Here is a 17,866-nt window from a genome sequence, read left to right as displayed (position 1 = left end):
TCTTGGGTAAAACTATAGGAATAGTTAATGAAATACTCTTGTTTGTAAAGACAATTATTAATTTTGAAATAGTATTTCCTTAAGATGCACCGGAAACAATTATACACCAAACAACGTTTCGTGTAAGTAAATTTCTATTAATTACTTGAAATTCTAATCGTTATGTTTAATGTTTATGAGAGAAAGTAAACCTATAGAAAAAAAGTACAAACACATGTTGTTTTGAGAAATGAGCTTCTTCTTATATTTCTTGCTTCTTCAGCATCTGTTTGCTTTTAAAAATGTATACATGTCGTATGTAAACACGAACGTCAACAATCTGAACTCAAGACGTATACTTGCAGTTGCTTGGCCAGCAAAACATGTTATTTTACGCACAATGAAGAAAATATTTGTTTCAATTCAACTCGCGGCGGGAGAGACGCTACTGGGTAAAATTTACCACAGAGGTAACCAGGTAGAACCGAGAAGTCTATTTGAATTTCTGTTATGATTTTCGAAAGAGCTTCAAAATAAAGACTTCAAGAGATATTTTAAATTTTGTTTGCATTTTAAAACACGGTAACTTAATGTAAAAATAATACAGTTAAAAAACTATCCTGGAGCCATGGTTTGTAATATTTCGAATGCATCGTCGACTCATCGTTCTGGTGCAAGTGGTTGAACTAACAAATGTTGTTTAAAGATAAACTAACAAATATTGTTCAGAGATAGCTTACGATCATTGTTATTAACGGAGCGATGATTATCACCATGCTTCTTTAAACCTAGAATTATGCTATCCTGAAATTTCTCATCTTTTATAAGCGACCTTAATTTACGAGGCTATTTTCTTGAACTCGATCGAACTTCGCAGATTTTTTGCAAGTGGAGTCTTGGAGTCTTGGGAGGGCGTAATTAAAAATAATAAGGATTTCAAATTTGTACCTGTTGTGGTGGGTCCCATGCCAGAACCAGACGCCTCTTCGTCGTCGTGATCGTCTCCGTGCGCATCTTCGTCGTCGTTGTCGATGTCGTCGCCCTTTCCTTTCTTCCTCCAAATTGGCCTGTCACCGCTTCCCGAGCCATCTAAAGCTTCGTCAGCGAGCAGCAGTGTTCCACTGTCGGGCGTCGATGCCAATTGAGATTGCAAAATCTGCCAGGAATGAAAGTAAATTTTGCGTAAATAACTTGTGTAAATTGGCGTTAATGTTAAGCTTAAAGAGAATCAAAATTAGAATGAACGATTAAACTATAAAAGTCGTAGGTCTACGTATAGGTCTACACCTCTGTGAATCAGTTTTACGAAGTATAAAAGAAAAAGGATTATGATCGATCAATTGACGAGTTGCTAAATTCAAACAATAAATTCCATTCTGAAAATTATACGCTTTCTTGCAACTTAATGGAAAACATACAACGTATTACACGTTTCATAATTTATTAACACCTTGAAAAGTTAATTAATCTTTCTCATAATAGGGTTGCTTGAGCAGAACTTCGTCGGACTTTGCACGATGTAAAAGAGTTCAAGGTTATATATTTACTGTAATATGTTTTAACTGTGCATAAAACTGCAATAAATAATAAAAACAAAATAAATAATATAAACAGGATTTATAGGGGACGATTGTTCGGCATTTAAGTTACAATGGAAATTAGTTTGTCTGCAGTATCATAGACAATTATGATGTTTAAGCGTTCCATTTCAATGATTTTCTCACACCGCGGTGAATGAAAGTGCGAGAGAATTCAATTACTTGCGGTAACAATATTCGTGGATAAGAGAAAAATACTCAAAAACTAAAACCAAAACTTTAGTTTCTGGGTTTTAATGCATGAACATGGACAGCCTACTCGTAATTACAAGGACGCTGTACCTTTCCCTGCGACTCTATAATAAGCAGTAATAAAATACGAATGAAATGTAGCTACGCTTATCAACTTTATGCTCAATAAATAGGAACGAAATGATATATTTTCGATTCAATTCCTACCGAGACCGTCTTGTTATCGAGACTGGCTACTAAAATTCACACACACAGATAAAATAAATTACTCAACGAGAGAGTAATTTATTTATAGTTATCAACAACTGTAAAAACGAGCCGCGAGGCTCGAATACCCTCGTATCGCCTCTTCTCAAATTGTCCATTTTTGTTTACAAACTGAGGGACAATTGGAGAGAATTTACTCTGCACTTCAATCATCCGAAAATTTCCTAATCAGAACGTTCATATTTTTCTGTTAGTTCGACTGTCGGTGATTCTATTGTAATTCCGATTCTCTAGGCGCAGCTTAACAATGACGCGCAGCTGTAATTCCCGCAACGATATTGAAATTATCGAGGTAGTTAATTTGTTTAATTGCATTGGCTGCAATATACCGGCTTATTTGCATTTAGTAATTCCATTCGATATGCAAAACGACGGCTCTGCGGGCGGATAGCGACTGGATAGACGTTTATTTTGTCGCGGCAAAGGGGTGGAGGGGCAGAGAAAAAAGTAGAGTAGCGACATTCGAATGCACATTGTCTGCGGGGTGGCTGCCCATAAATCATTCATGAGTTCGCACATTGTCATTGTATATCGTTCCGCGCCACCTTCTTCTCGCTTTGTATGATTTTATACTGGATTACGCAGTTGCGATACGTCTGCTGTTGACGGGTGTGCAGGTGTTCTACACGCAACAACCAGAAGTCGTCGGTCCGACTTCCAGACATGCGAATTAACGTGAGCTTAAGCGTTAGGCGTTTCGTGGCGTGACAGGTAAACTAGCGATCACAATATAGTACTTGAACGCGTGCAGGTGTACGTTAAATTGGATAAGTTGTTCGGAAAAACAGGATCCTCGATGTAGGCCACACCTAATTAATTCTCAATTATTTCGTGCGATCCTGGTACTACCAAAGGATGCCGAATTGCGCAACTTGCCGTAGCCTATCTATGGTTGCACATGTTTTGATCTGCTATCTAGAGGAACTGTCATCGTTTTATTAAATTTTTGATATTGTTTTACTGTTTTCATTTATGCCTCAAGAATTAAGCACGAACTTTATTCAATTATTTATAAATAATACCAATTTCATTCCTTTTTTGTGTAGAATACAATTATCCAATAGAAGAAATTTTTTAAGAAGCAAAACCAATAGACAAGTTGTTGATAGTAGCCGTTAGACTGCGGATCTTTGTGCAAAATAAAAATAATCTGCATCAATTGTACGAAACAGGAGTTCAATAAAAATGTATTTTTTCTTCTGGTAGTTTTAATAAGTTAAAAGTAGTGTAACGATATATTCTTCGATTCATCGTGTCTTCCCTATTCTGTGTTATACTTACCCGTTTTTGCCATAAATGCATAAAATCTGCAGTCTAGTAATCATAAACAGTGGTTTATTTAAAGCTGCTTCAATAAAGAAAGATCGTTTGCACATAGAATTCATCATAGACAAATTGAGAGAATGTTTCTCGAGTTTACATGGTCATGAACAATAATTCATTATCGTGAATACCTACAAAATTGGTTTAAAATTATCTTCGATCAATACAATTCTACGGTTAATGAATTTTATACATTTAATGGAAATCGTATCGGTATTTGAAAAAAGTGTATCGATGTCTTTTCGATATAGCTGTTCAAAGTATAAGATATAATTTGATTTTATTACAAGATTACAAGCTGAATAAAAAAATGATCCTCTTATCCTCTCATTAACATTATTATATAAGAATATACTTGTATGAAAAATTCCTTCATTCACTTCAATACATACGACGATAACAATTGCAACAAATGCATTTTTTCAATTCGTAGAATCTGAAACAAGTGCCACTTTTCTAGTGCACGACAATTCATTGTATTATTATTTATACTTGCGTATTAGGTTGGATGTAATCGGATCAATTGTGCTCGATCCGTGAACGAGATCTATTGCCAATAATTCGGATTGTTCGTGCATCTGAAAGCTGCCGTTCTCGCACCTGTTCGGCAAACGCGGACAATTGGAACCGACACGGGGAACCGAGCTCACCCACGCGGTCTTTAGTCGAATCTTTCACGCCTTCTATCCCGCGCGTGAACGCGAGCGAGACTGGTACGCCAGACACACGACTGCACACCTCGTCGTATGAATAATTCGAGATTAGAACGTAATTTATGGCCAGCCTGATCGCACGGGAACGTGGAAGTGCTTACATATCGGGTGATTCACTTAACTCGACGACCTTAAATTGCTCGTAATCTGTCTATTGACCGAAATAAGTGTTTCACGTACAAATTGCTGTAGAACCTCGATTAACCAGCCTAATCGGAGGACAGATAGGTCGGATAAATTAAAGACCCGGCGGATGATCGAGACCCGAGAAGAAATCATCTAGAGATCATTTGAAAAGCGTTACAAAACAGGCTTTCCATGCGACGGCTCCTGATACGAGATCCTTAGTTTATTTACGTTTATAGATGTCCCGAGTGTCGTATTCGACACTTCTTTGTTGCGTATCAATTCGCGTCGATTTAAATAAACATTCAAAAAATTTAAGAATCTGATTCTCTGCAACTTATTCGAATTATCGCATAAAATGTGGATAAAAATTCACGGTTTTGTTATGCAAAATAAAAATTGTTTGCGCTAATTACAAGATTCAAGGAGCTACATAGCTATTAATTTCATTCTTTAATTATTTTAACGAGTTAAAAATAACGTAACAGTGTTTTCAAGTCGTTTCAGCACTATGAATAATACAGCTCTCGATTAAGGTTATCGCGAACTTCAAAATTTCTACCCCTTCCTACCTTTGCACTGGTTTAACGTGAATATTATTTTAACCCTTTATACTCGGATAATAACAGTTCTAATAATCGTAGCACTTCTAAAATTAACAATTTCTGTTTCGTAAAATCTGTACCGATACAATCTCTTATGAAATTCTATTTAAACAGACCAACTCACTAGTTCGCGAATAAATACGTCCGAATTTTTTTAGGTGATCGGCAGACTAGATTTTTTGCATTCATGGCAAAAATGAGTGAAGAGGGCATAGAACAGTACGAACATTAGTAGAATTTCAACGTATTGCCACATTCTTTCGAATCTATTAAACATAATAATTGCTGCTGCAATTGAAGCAAATAATTTTTATTTTGCATAAAGATCAGAGAAAATTCTCCGAGTGCAAAGGTTTAAAAACCAGTAAATCTCTAATCGTTATTCGTAAAACGCACAGTGTGCATTTGTTCTTTTCTTTCCTGTACAAAATTATGAACGATGAAATAGTTTTTTTTAATTAGAGCGGCTGAGGAAAAAGATCGCAACACAAGGTGTTAATCTTAATTTCGGAAATAGAAGGTCGAAACAAGAGGCGTGTTTCCACATCGGAAACAAAACCAGCCAAGGCTAACATAAGCCGAGCGACAAATTACAGTTGGTGGACTCACCTGATTAATGTGCCTCAATTGGTCAATGAGCACGCTTGTGTTTGTATTGCTGTAGGAAGTTGTCGGCAGTGACATTGTCGTTACGGTGTACTCGGGATTGTACTTCTGCGCCATCAAATTCGAGTCCACCACCATCTTTGTGTACCTGCGAACAACAACGGGAAGATCCATGAAATTAACTTACGAACTCGAGCGTTGCATATCGAGACTTCGTGTTCTTTATAAACAATATCGCACGTGGTATGAATACTGGAGCAAATGTCTGCGGTTGTAAGAAAAACGTCGAATTTTGAATTTTTATCAAATTAATAGATTCAAAATCATATAATTTATTATATAAAAATAACTAGGGCATGAATTTAGCTTCTTTATGTACATTATGCAAAGTTATTAATATAAGTTCGTGCATTAATTGAACTGTAGGACTTACGCATTTATCAGAAAATTTGAAAATTTGATAGGTTAAAAGAAAAATGAAAAGCAAGAGAGGACTGCTAATACGAAGAATCAGAGAATTTTATTTTTTTCTTATCGAAATGTAGCAATGAAAGTAAATCGAGGCATACAAAAGACGTAAAAACAAAAATTGTTACGAATTACAATGTGTGCTTGAATTATAACGTAATCGAATTATTTTGAAATTATAATTGCTTTAGTAATTCGATTGTAATTCTGCACAACTCTGGATGTAGAACATTTTTATTTTGTGCGAAGAACCGCAGTGGTTAAGTGATAATATATCGAAAATGAAACCATACACTGCTAACGAGTAAATATCTGTGGTGTTCGTGAGTGTACTGGAAAATTTTTTCGATCCGAGATAAGAAACCGTTTCATTTGTCACCTACATTTACTCTGGTGAACACGAATGGATAAATAAGGAAGATCGTTCATTCGTTGTAACATCGAGTGCCGCTTTATCTGTTTTCGTGATAAATCCTTTTCGCCATCGAGACGCACCCACACAAATATACGCGTGTATATATACACTTGTTGTAATCTTAGCTAGACGTTCGCAGAAGTATCGCAACATTGATTGCAACGGCAATTCATTGAAGAGCCAGAACAGCTCGCCGCACTTGTGTTGCAAACTGACGAACAAAAGAGAAAATCGAAGTTACGTGGCATTCTTTCCTGGAACGAGTTTCGCAATTTAAGTTTCAAACGATCACCGGTGATTAATGATTGCTTAGGTTCGATACATCTAAGATTAATCCGAAGAAAAATGAAATTATGCGCATCTACTTCGTAGCAGATTCGACGTATGTAGTTGATTTTCTTCTTGATACGTATTCGTAACTGAATAACTTCAAATCTGTACACATTTCGTTGAATATTACATTCGTAAAAATGATTTTCGATCAGCTAAACTTTTCGTGCTCTACTGTATATTCTATTAGATTGGTGCATATGAAATTTAAACGAACAGTGAAACCTTCAGATCTACTTTCGAAAGATGTTTATTTCATCAAAATATGTACCATTTGCATCGATACGCTTTTCCCAGCGAGTTTTTAATATATGAATGCGATTTTTGAAGAAGTTCTGGTCTTTCGAATGCGTAAATTCGATTTATGAAAAAAAATTACACGAATATCTGCAGAATTCATAGTCATGCAAAACTCAAGCTAAGTGACAAATATACAGAATTTTGAAAAAAGGTTTTTTTGGCGAAATATGATGCTGGCAATGCACGATAAAACCATAAAAGAAGTTATATCATAAGCCACGTAAAACGTTTATACGCAATACAAATCCGAGATTTCATATGCACCAAGTTATTACCAAATCCGAGCATTCCGCGCGTGCGGGAATCTCCAAAATTCATGAACGCACGTCAGTATCAAGTTTCCAACTTGACATGAATAAGAAACAGCGCCGGGCTACTTAGCGTGCCGCGTGTTCAAAGGCTATTGTTGCAATGGTACAATTTGAAGCTATTTGCGTGTAACCAACTGGAAAGCCAGAATCTCGGCGGGATCCGCAATATCTTGTTGCCGTCAGCAAGCGCGTTTGATATTCTCGAACAAGCCGAGAAGCGTGAGGAAAGAATTATCTGCGAAGGAGATAGGGTGGAAGAGCGGCCGTTCTATTTGCGTGCGCTATTCTCGGATCGTCACTTTTGAAACGCGCGCGCTCATACAAGCCGTAGCATTCGTTGGTTCCCCATTGAGCATGCTCCTACGATCGGATGCTTTTTTCCCGGCAATCACACTTTCTTTACCGGCAATTGTTCAAACACAAAGACGCATTCTTGCAATTGCTTCGAACCGGCTCCCGAGCGATTGGAAATGTATCTAGACAAGCGGTGATTTTAGCTGTCTACGTCTGAAGCGTAGATTTATGCATCAAAACGAAATGCTTCTGTAATGTCTACAAATTAAAGCGTACTCGAACGAATGATTATTATTATGTATTCTCAAAAAACGCGTAATATGTAAAAACGTTTTACAGTTTTTCAGAAGTGAATTAGGCCGACAATGTAAAATGATGCGTCACGAGTGGCTGAGTTATGGAGAATTTACTCAAGGAATTAGAATTACGAAGTAATTCAATTACATCGTAATATAATCACATTGTATGTACAATCACATTGTAATTCGTAATTCAGATCTGCATTCAATTCAATTACAACGTGTTTCGTAAACGCAAATGAAGTACAATTACAAAATACTAAGTAATTGAATTACATTAATTATGAATTACGATGCAATTGAATTCAAATTGCAAATTGAAAAATATTGAATTAATAGGTAATAACAGAAGAACTGAATTCGAATTACATTCTGTTTCAGTTGCATTGATTTTGGATTACGTAACTATGAAATATAATGTAATTAAATAGCGAAATTGAATTAAAATGTAATTGAATCAGCACGACTCTGTAACTGGTTTCCGAAACTGATGTTCAATAAACGGATAGAGTTTATACCGTTCTTCAAATGGATGCAATGATTAGATTACGGACCTTTCTGAAAAATGATAATTGTCCTCGAATTGTTCAAATGCGTGGACAGTCTTGCATTCGACCTACTCATTTTTGTCATAAATGCATAAAATCTGCGGTCTGGTAATCATTGAACAATTTTGAGAGCGTTTGTACTGAATTCCAAAAAGTTAGTGACGAGTCCTAGTGACTACGTTTTCACAATGTTCGTATGAATTCATTTCTTTTAATCTCATTATGAAACAAATGGTTAATTCATATTATTTTGAAACTTTTCTTATTGTCCACATAGTGTTGAATAACAAAAGAATCGTAATACGTTCTATATATGTAGTGGGAATAAAAAAGGGGTACTGTTTCCATCAGAAAACAGAATCAAGCTCATAGTCGATAGAAAGTTGTGTACATAATTATAAAGAAGATGATAAAAATCATTCAAACAACTATATCAATTCAAATAATCGTTAAATTTATTATTGCACAGCAACCGACGCGTTATAAACTCGAAGATTTATCTCGCAAGGCTAACACAACAGAACAAATTGGCTAATTGTAAGTGAGCACCCCTCTCACAATTAGCTTCAGAACCCTTGCCGGCTACCCCATAGCAGACTTTGTCCCCATAAACAAAACAGTGGGCGGTGGCCATTAATTCGTAAAGTAGCTGCTTACGATAGGAAAATCGATTTGAGATTTGCCAACCATGAGCGTGACCAATGTACTATTTATATTACTAACTATTTATATTATTTACTAAATACCGTTGAAACTGCATTGAATATCGTTGCATTAAATACATTACGTACAAAAAAAGCCATAATAATTTTGCCGTCATTATGTATTCGTTGCGGAATAATTTCTGTAATAAACTTGTTCCTCTCAAGAAGGTTCAAAGGTGTCTTGTAACGGATAAGTACTACGAAAAGTTTTTCGATTAATATTAAAAAGTAATTTATGCTTCTCATCTTTGATCTGCTCGCAGTTGTAAAACTAATCTGATTAGTTTTGTTCTCCTCTTTAGTTCCTTTCTATCTCATTCTAACAAGTATATTACGGATGTACATATATTCCTTGCTAATGATTGTACATTTTCATAATACTTTCATTCTTCTTCTAGGAATACAATTGGTTCGGAAGAATTTAATCACTATATACATTTTATTGTACTTCATGAATAGAGAAGGCACAACAATATTTGCATTGTAGTTTCATCTGATGGAAATTACTAGCAAATAACTAAAACCGTTGTTACTAACGACGTGGATATTTTCTCATACTATTTTTATTATAAATCGGTCCTTTCACGTGATTTTGCTACAAACCTAACAAACACTGATATTTTACGTACTTAGATATTTAAAAATTGTTATCATGACGTGCGACCAAACGAATCAATTTACTGATTAATTGCTCGCAATTTAACAATTTAAATAATCGTAAATTATAAAATTAGTATACTATTAATTATATTATTAATCCTTTTCGGACATAAACTTTTTGCACGGGTGATTACTTATTTTGCTGATCTGTGTTATGTCCGCGAAGAATGCGACAATTGCAGTATTTTACAATTGTTCTAAATAAATTACAACACGAAAGATGAAAGAATTATATAATGTTGTAGCTAATTCTGAAGTAACATGGAGGAAACGTTTTGGACTGGAAAGGGCTGAAGAAGCACTCGAAGCTGTAGAGAATCTCAAGTAAAGCGGCTGAAATTACAGCGCAATGCGTTATTGAAAGAATATGTATATAACAGAATAACCGGCGACGATGATCATTAATAACCTAGAGTTGATAGTACCGTGACTGCAAAAAGAGGACTGAAAAATTCTAAAGACTCGGCGAGGATGTATATCAAGAGGGAAACATTTTGCGTGTGCACCGCCTTGCAGCTGTTCTTCTTGACGATCCTCAATACCGTCCATTCACGCAGCAGCCTTCTATCCAATATTTCTTCCCCCTTTCGTTTACATCTGTCTTACTTTCGTGCGCTCCTTCCACCCTCGTACTTTATTTTCTATTTAATTCATCAAAGGCTGCGCGATGTTCTCATTCACTACTATTCCCTCTTGATTCCAACGTCCGCTGGGACCACTGATCCAAGAGATACATAAGCGAAATCTCTTTTCGAAATATTCTTTGGCAGACCCGTCGCGAAGAGGGCCGGTAAAGAGTAGCTGATACAGTTGCCCGGAAGATTCGCGGTCTTTTCTGTGCAGCATGTTTAATATCCCCCTTTGTTATGGCAGGAAATAAAAATAAAATCTCGCATGATTCGGCGAGCAGGGAATCTTCTCGAAATGTTTTATCTGCGTTCACATTCCATTCTTCGAATTTTTATGGAAAAATGCAAGCTTGCGCGCGCGTACGAATGGGTCACATTAAAACATTTGACTGCTGCATGCGAGAAAATGACGTATTTTAGATTTATTATTCGCTGCTTCTCTTGTAACATGGGATGGTGAAAAAAGATTTTTCGAGACTTTAATCTGGTGTAGTGTAAACAGTTTCTATGATATAAATCTGGCTTTATTGGTTTTGACTTTGCAGCTGTTTCGAAATGGGTAACTTTGAAAGACTCGTTATCGTTCCTACGAAATTTCTCCGTGAGTTTGGATTTGATAAACTTATTTTGTACTCAATCTTTAAGTTTTAAGCTATTTCAGTATTATTTTTTATTTCAGTACACGAAATTATTTGCCGTTCATCTAAGCACATGAACATTTTAAACGGATAATCTTCTAATACTTCTTCGACTTCTTCATCGAATTATATATTTGCTTGTTGTTTGCCAAAATTATGCATTCATGATACAGCTACTCTATTGCATAAATAAATGATACAGCTCACGATTCTAGAAAGTCAGACTTTCTAGAATCTTTGTAGTAGATTGTACAGTATGCCGTTAATTAAAAGTCCATCGTTAGGATTCTGCACGTAAGAAATACTGTAAAAGAAGAAAAGAAAAATACCTGTTATGAAACGCGCTTGTGAATCCTTCTTGAAACTGTAGTACAAATGATACGATAAAAACTAGACAGAGCATTTTAAAGGGTATGTAAAAATTCTACCCATATTTTTGAACAATTTTCTTTATAAATTCACTCACGCAAATACTGTTATGTAACGATCAGCTGTAAAAATAAATGCTTATTTGAATACGGGTGTTTCTAAGCAAGAGTATATTGTTCCATATTGTGTACTTCAATTTTTTTCCTTTCCCCGATTATTCCCTTATTCATATTAAACATATATTTTAAGATTCATTACGTTATCTAAAAACATCAATTTATCGAACAGTGGTATAAATATTCAACAATAACACTTTTCAGTTGCAATAAAATCGATGATAATTTTATACCTCCTGGAAATAATTCCATAATAGGAACTTTAACTTCAGTTTCTTTCATACGATATGGAGAGGTGTTCCAACAAAGAAAAACGTTTGCTCGGAGTAGAGTACCGCAAGGAAGATATATGTATCCGTAGAGATAATTGATCGACTGGTCAGAATTAGACTGCTAATTAACTCGATTCCGATATTATTCCGCGTACGCTTAGGAAATTAGCCCGGTGAATCGTGATTCGCGGACCTCTCTACCTGTCATGTCTGCTCTACGAAACTTCCGGGTTCATCGAGTATTCGCTTTGTCCCCATAGACTCCTCTTATTCTCCTTTTCCCTCTTCGTGTCAATTCCAGTTCGTCAGTCCCTCAGTATCCGCCTTCCTGCTGGTTTTTTCTTGCTCCCCCCTTCAATTTCTATGTCTTTCCTCCCGGTTTCTAGAGTTCTTTCCTCTCCGGTAACGAGTATAATTCGAGGACGATGTAATCTCGCTCACGTACGTACCGTGGACGAAAAGAAGCGGTTCGACGAAAACTGGTTCGCCCCGATTGAAAGCTATCGAAACGAATCATGCGTCTTCACCTTCCTTGCGAACATATCCGACTTCGTTTACTTGCACGGAGAACCATTCGACGGGTTCAATGGATCCGGATACGTTCGTTTCCATCGTACCGGTTAAGGGGATACTTTCGTCGAGACGGTGTTCCAAAAATCGATTTCTTTGCAGTCTTTACCGAACAGAGTTTCGAAATCTGTTCCCGGAAACGTCGTTAAGATAGATGTGCCGGTTCTGGCCAGGTTAAGGATTTATGTGAATTTCGATGCAAATATTCACAGAGTCTTGCATCACGTAAGAAATGTGCGAACGTTAACAGTTCATTTAATACTTTCGGCTTTGATATCTAACTTTCAGTAGGGCAACAAAATGATTCCAGAATTATTGCGGTAGAAAAACAGCAAATTCAATCGTTTTCGTTTTTCGTTAACAGCGAGAAATTAAAACGAAGACGGAAATCGAAACGTAATTTTTCAAATGTCTACATTTCGAAGAGCTTACAATTTTGTTTATTATACTGCTGGCTGAGGGCACATTCTTAGTAATATTTCAAAAGCATCTGAATGAATTTTCTTAATCGAACGAGCAAAACTGTTGTAATTATGGCGTACGTGTGTAGAATCAATCAATAAAATTATATACTAAACAGTATTAATTATAATATTGCACGTATGAGCAATAAAATTGATCACGCCTGAATAAATGGTTAGTTATATTTACCAGTGGTGTCACAAATGGATACATTATGCCGGTTTGCGGTGATGTCCCCATGCCGATCGATTTCGTCGGAGTCAGAATAGCAGGTGCTTTACCTTAGATTAATATTTCAATGCCATCAGTATACCATCAGATCCGTTATTCGAGCCACTTTGAAAACCCTGTATCCTCCACCTTCGTGTATAATTCAAAAGGATTCCGTTGGCTTGGAATCACAGATCGGGGGGACATCTCTGCGGCGTGGAATTTGCGAATTAAAGCTAATGGAATTGTCTTATACGAGGTAACCTTAAGCCCGGTGTTTTAGTTAATTGCTAATCCGGTATAATTATCGATCTGATAAATGATGCTGATCGATTACATCTGCATTTCAGAAATCAAACTGCATCCCCGGCGAACTGCCATTGTTTTTAATACTGTGCAACGTATTCCCCAATGTACTGTTCAATTTTCTTTCCTTTTTCAATTTGCAAATAATTTGTGTACGTTAGGATTTATTTGAGTGCTATTAATAGGAGTGAAAACATACTAAAAGTATTCGCGGGGAAATTGAAGTAGCGATAACGTGCTAATTTCATAATTGATTTAAACGGCCATCAGAAGACCAGAGGAGCTTTGGCGTTTTTCCAAAACTACAAAGTGGAATGCACTCTGCCAACCATAAATAGGGTGCAAGGAACAAGATGGAAACGTTTATAAAAGATTCGTTAAACGTTAAATTTAACGACGATATGTTTGTATAGAATACTCGATGTAGTAAAACTACTTTAATTTTATCCTTTGTAATTTCATCCTCGGATGTTCCTTCACGAGAGACATAACAAAATCATTGGTAATTATGGTAATTTTAAGATTAACCATTTTCATTTTATACAATTTGTGCGAATACAGTCTTATGTAACATCCTATTTCTGTAGAATCATTGTTTCCAACGTAATTTTCATTTTGTGTGTTGCCGATTTGAGAAAATTCTCGAGGCGCAAGGATATGAGCGAGTTTCTAACCATTTACCCGTATCACAAATATAAGCATATTATGAAATAACAATATGCATGTTTATATAATTTCGATTTCTTAAGGGTGACTTAGAAAATGTTCATGTTCCACGAAAATACGCAGTTCAATTATTATCGAATATTTATATATATATTTTTTTTCTTTTCAGAATCTTTCTACCTGTTTTGATACGAAGGATTGCACTTTTGTATTGTTCGAGAACATTTCTCCCGATACGCGATCACAAGTGTAATACGCAAGAAGTTAAAAAACTTAATCTCTTTGATCTCCAATTGCAACTTTCCAGCTTCAGTTTCCTTAATTAAACTACTTCGAAATTGTGGAATGTTTGGGATTGTGACTTGGCTGTCAACGCGTTAGTAAAGACATTTGATAATCAACTATTTATACATATCTTTATATATGAACGGCTCAGAAGCCAATCAGTTGATGTTCAAAAAGATATGAAGACATGAGAGAACGCTGGAAGCAGGTGGATGCTGCTTCTATAATAAAAACTAACCCCGTCTTGTAACCTGATCCCATTAAGACCCCGTTAAGGCTCACCCCCTTCCACCACTTATGTGGGAATTTGGTTCCCATAATGGTAAGGCTCACTGAAATGGTGTACACTAAGAAACTAGCTTGTTTGCTCCCTTCAACGACCTCGGACCAGCTACCTGTGCTCGAGTCTCAAGGATGTGCGAGTCCGCTGGCACGTGCCGGCAAGTCAATGGCACTGTATTATAGTACATTAATAATAAGATAGAATATAATACATACATATAATAGGCTTCATGTTTAATTGATGAGAGAGACAAAGAAAAGAACGTGCGAAATTAGTGATAAGTCAACAACTTCTTCCTCATACATATTTTTGTACTTGCTAGGACAGCGAAGATGTTAGAGTGGATAAGGTAAACGAAGCACTCTCTATTTATGTGCTAAACTCTCTTTATGAACATTTTAAAAATAACATTTAATCCATTTAACCCACTTGTTTTAGAACGAACTTGTCTTTCTGTTAATTCCGATAATTGTCTCTGTATTATTACTACAACACACAACACTGCAACACTATATATAATATTATACATATAATATACCCCGTATATTCTCAGCGAACGGTAGTTTATTAGAAATGTCCATTCAAAGTTGGAAATTCAAACACGCGCAATCACAACTCTGGACGACTAGGACTTCAGTGTCCGCGAGCAATTTAATTGAGGTTCAATCGTAGCATCATACATGTACGTACGTTGTTATGATACGAAAAATTACGTGGAACGTGTGTAATATACAGTGCATTCGATTTGTATGGTCATTTTGCTGAATCTGATTGATTTACATTGCTTTTGTCTGACACATCTGCAAAAATCACAAGTCTCTTTCGATTCGCAATCTTGACATTCCAATCAAGGGGTGTAAATAACTCGATAGAAATAACTCGTTACTAATTCAGTTAATCGGTGTACGTTATCAGATCTGCGCCTGGTAAGATATTACTACCGTTCTCGAAACGCGGCGATCAATAAGCGCATTGAATTCAGACAAGCGGAGTTGTTTGCGCAAAAATAAATTCGACGAAGAATTGCGAAATTTCCTGGGGTTTCTCAAATTAATGAACGCCGTCTTAATATTAATAAGTTATCAACGTGATGTGCTTCTCCTTTTAATGATAGGAAAAGTTCGTACATCCGGAGCAATGCAGAACTACGAAATTAATCTAAAGACGAAAAGCCATAAATAAAAAGTTTGCCTGATTTAATTATGAACGTCTGTTGCAAAAATAAAAACCAAATTGATTGATTTGTGAATAATACATAAAAGATATTGCGAATAAGAGATACAAGATTTTGTGAATAAACTGCAGATCTTTGTGCGAAACAAAAATGTATTTCTTCTATCAATAATTTTAACACGTCTAAAATAATTTGACGATATTGCTATGCTTTGATGATGATTACTACACCGCGAATTTTCTGTATTTATTACAGATATGTGCAGTTCAAATGCAGAACAGTACAAACGTTTAAAGAATTTGAAAATACTCTTCTATTATTTTTAATTTGTTAAAATTTGTAAGAGCAGGAACAAATGACAGCTGACAAATTATATTTTGTATAAAAATTCACAGTCTAACGACTACGGGTAGCTAATTTGTTGATTCTATTTCATTTCATTGAAATAAAGTTTTTCTACTCTATATACATTTGCATTGTTATGAAATAAATACACAAAATATTACGTTAGTCAAAAAAACAATTGTAACTTGACAATTTGTAATAGACAGTGACAGTGTTAAGCTATGCATTTAATCTTCTTAAAATGTTTTGTGGATAACACGTATTTAGTTCTGTACATGACACTAAAGACACGATACAACACAGATTTGTAAGTTTCTCACAGTTTCGGTGCGCGATATGCACACGAGTGCAAAACACAGCGGATGTTTTCTGCTTTGGTGAAGTTCAAATTTATGAAACAACGTGGTTACGCTTTGGTACTTTTAAATAGCCTGTGTAAGGAACATTCATCACGTATACAGATATTAATCTCGGAAATAATAACTTCATTTTTTTAATGTCCAGAGTGAAACACGCTACCTACTTACGCTACTTCCTGTATTGAACAATTCATATTTAATTATGTTAATAAAATTATATACTCTAGATTTTTAACTTCGTAATAAGTGCCATAAATGTTCTAACGAGCTTATATTTTCATTGCGACCGTGAAATAATAGGTTTTATGCCTTGTATGTGAACGTAACATGATTGAAAATTAAGGATGTTTCTTATCTGATTTTTGCGAATTGCATAATTTATTTCGTCTCTTAGTTGAAAAACCGTTTTTACGTAAAACTGTAATTCATTTTAAACAAATATAATCGGTATTCGATTTCTTTCAATAAAAAAAGATTTGTTTTAGAAATTAGATATTTGAAATATCCAACAGATTATCAACATATTATATTATATTTGAAATAATTTAATATATTTTAAATTAATTTAATTTATTCACTCATTTCCTGCGAAAAATTAAAAACCGACCATTTTAACGGTAGTAGGTTTAATGTCGATTACAAACATATTAAAACGCTTAAAACATTGAATGGTCAGAAAAGTTAAAGTTAAAAACTGTTGCAACAATTTAACATCATGCGCACATAAAGCTCGCGTTTACGAGGTAAAACTCATTTTATAAAGAAGCCTAGGAAAGGTTCATAAGCGATGGAATTTAATTCAGTCGCGACACCAAACATGTTAAATATGAATGCATTAACGTAGCGCATCCAAAACCTCAGCCGCGGGTGCACTTTTCTGTCATAATTAATGACGCACCATGTAATTAACTGACCACACTCGATAATCCTTGCTCGGTGCCTTTGAACAGAATCCTAACAAGTGGAAGCTAGTGAACATACAGATACGTACATAATGTGCGCAGCGCGTTGTGTGGAGGTGTGGAAAGAAGCTGTGAGCGAGAAATGTGAGAAATCAAATGAAAGAAATGAATGGAGGGGAGGGGGAGAACATGCAGAAACGAGAGAGCAAATCGAGCGAATGGATTGCGTCTCTTAATTATAAAACTACCAAAAATTTTGCAGTTTCTCTCAATACGTAATCGTATTCATCACATTACATATAATATGTTGTAATATTGTGATGTTAATTATGACATATATATGTGTTGTAATATTGTGATGTTAATTATGACATATATATGTAATGTGATGAATACGATTACGTATTAAGATAATACGTAAGATATATATATATAAGATAAGATTAAGATATATATATATATATAGGTCGCCGGCATTTAATGATTTAATGCACATTAACTATTTATAGGTCTACAGAATTTCACGAGTAATCAGGGGAAAA

At 35.4% G+C, this 17,866-nt stretch overlaps 1 protein-coding gene across 1 annotated transcript in view; it reads right to left on the bottom strand.

Annotated features, from left to right (window-relative positions):
• dally (division abnormally delayed protein) overlaps nt 1–17,866 on the bottom strand; it is a 219,796-nt gene that overhangs the window by 13,469 nt on the left and 188,461 nt on the right. The window contains exons 6-7 of the mRNA XM_033482407.2: nt 5,413–5,557; nt 928–1,135 (exon numbers count right to left, since the gene is read on the bottom strand). Coding sequence (XP_033338298.1) covers nt 928–1,135; nt 5,413–5,557 — 353 coding nt within the window. The remainder of the gene's footprint in view (nt 1–927; nt 1,136–5,412; nt 5,558–17,866) is intronic.

This window comes from Megalopta genalis, chromosome 6, assembly GCF_051020955.1.
Source record: "Megalopta genalis isolate 19385.01 chromosome 6, iyMegGena1_principal, whole genome shotgun sequence".
Taxonomy (NCBI): Eukaryota; Metazoa; Arthropoda; class Insecta; order Hymenoptera; family Halictidae; genus Megalopta; species Megalopta genalis.
This window is presented reverse-complemented; position numbering and strand designations above follow the sequence as displayed.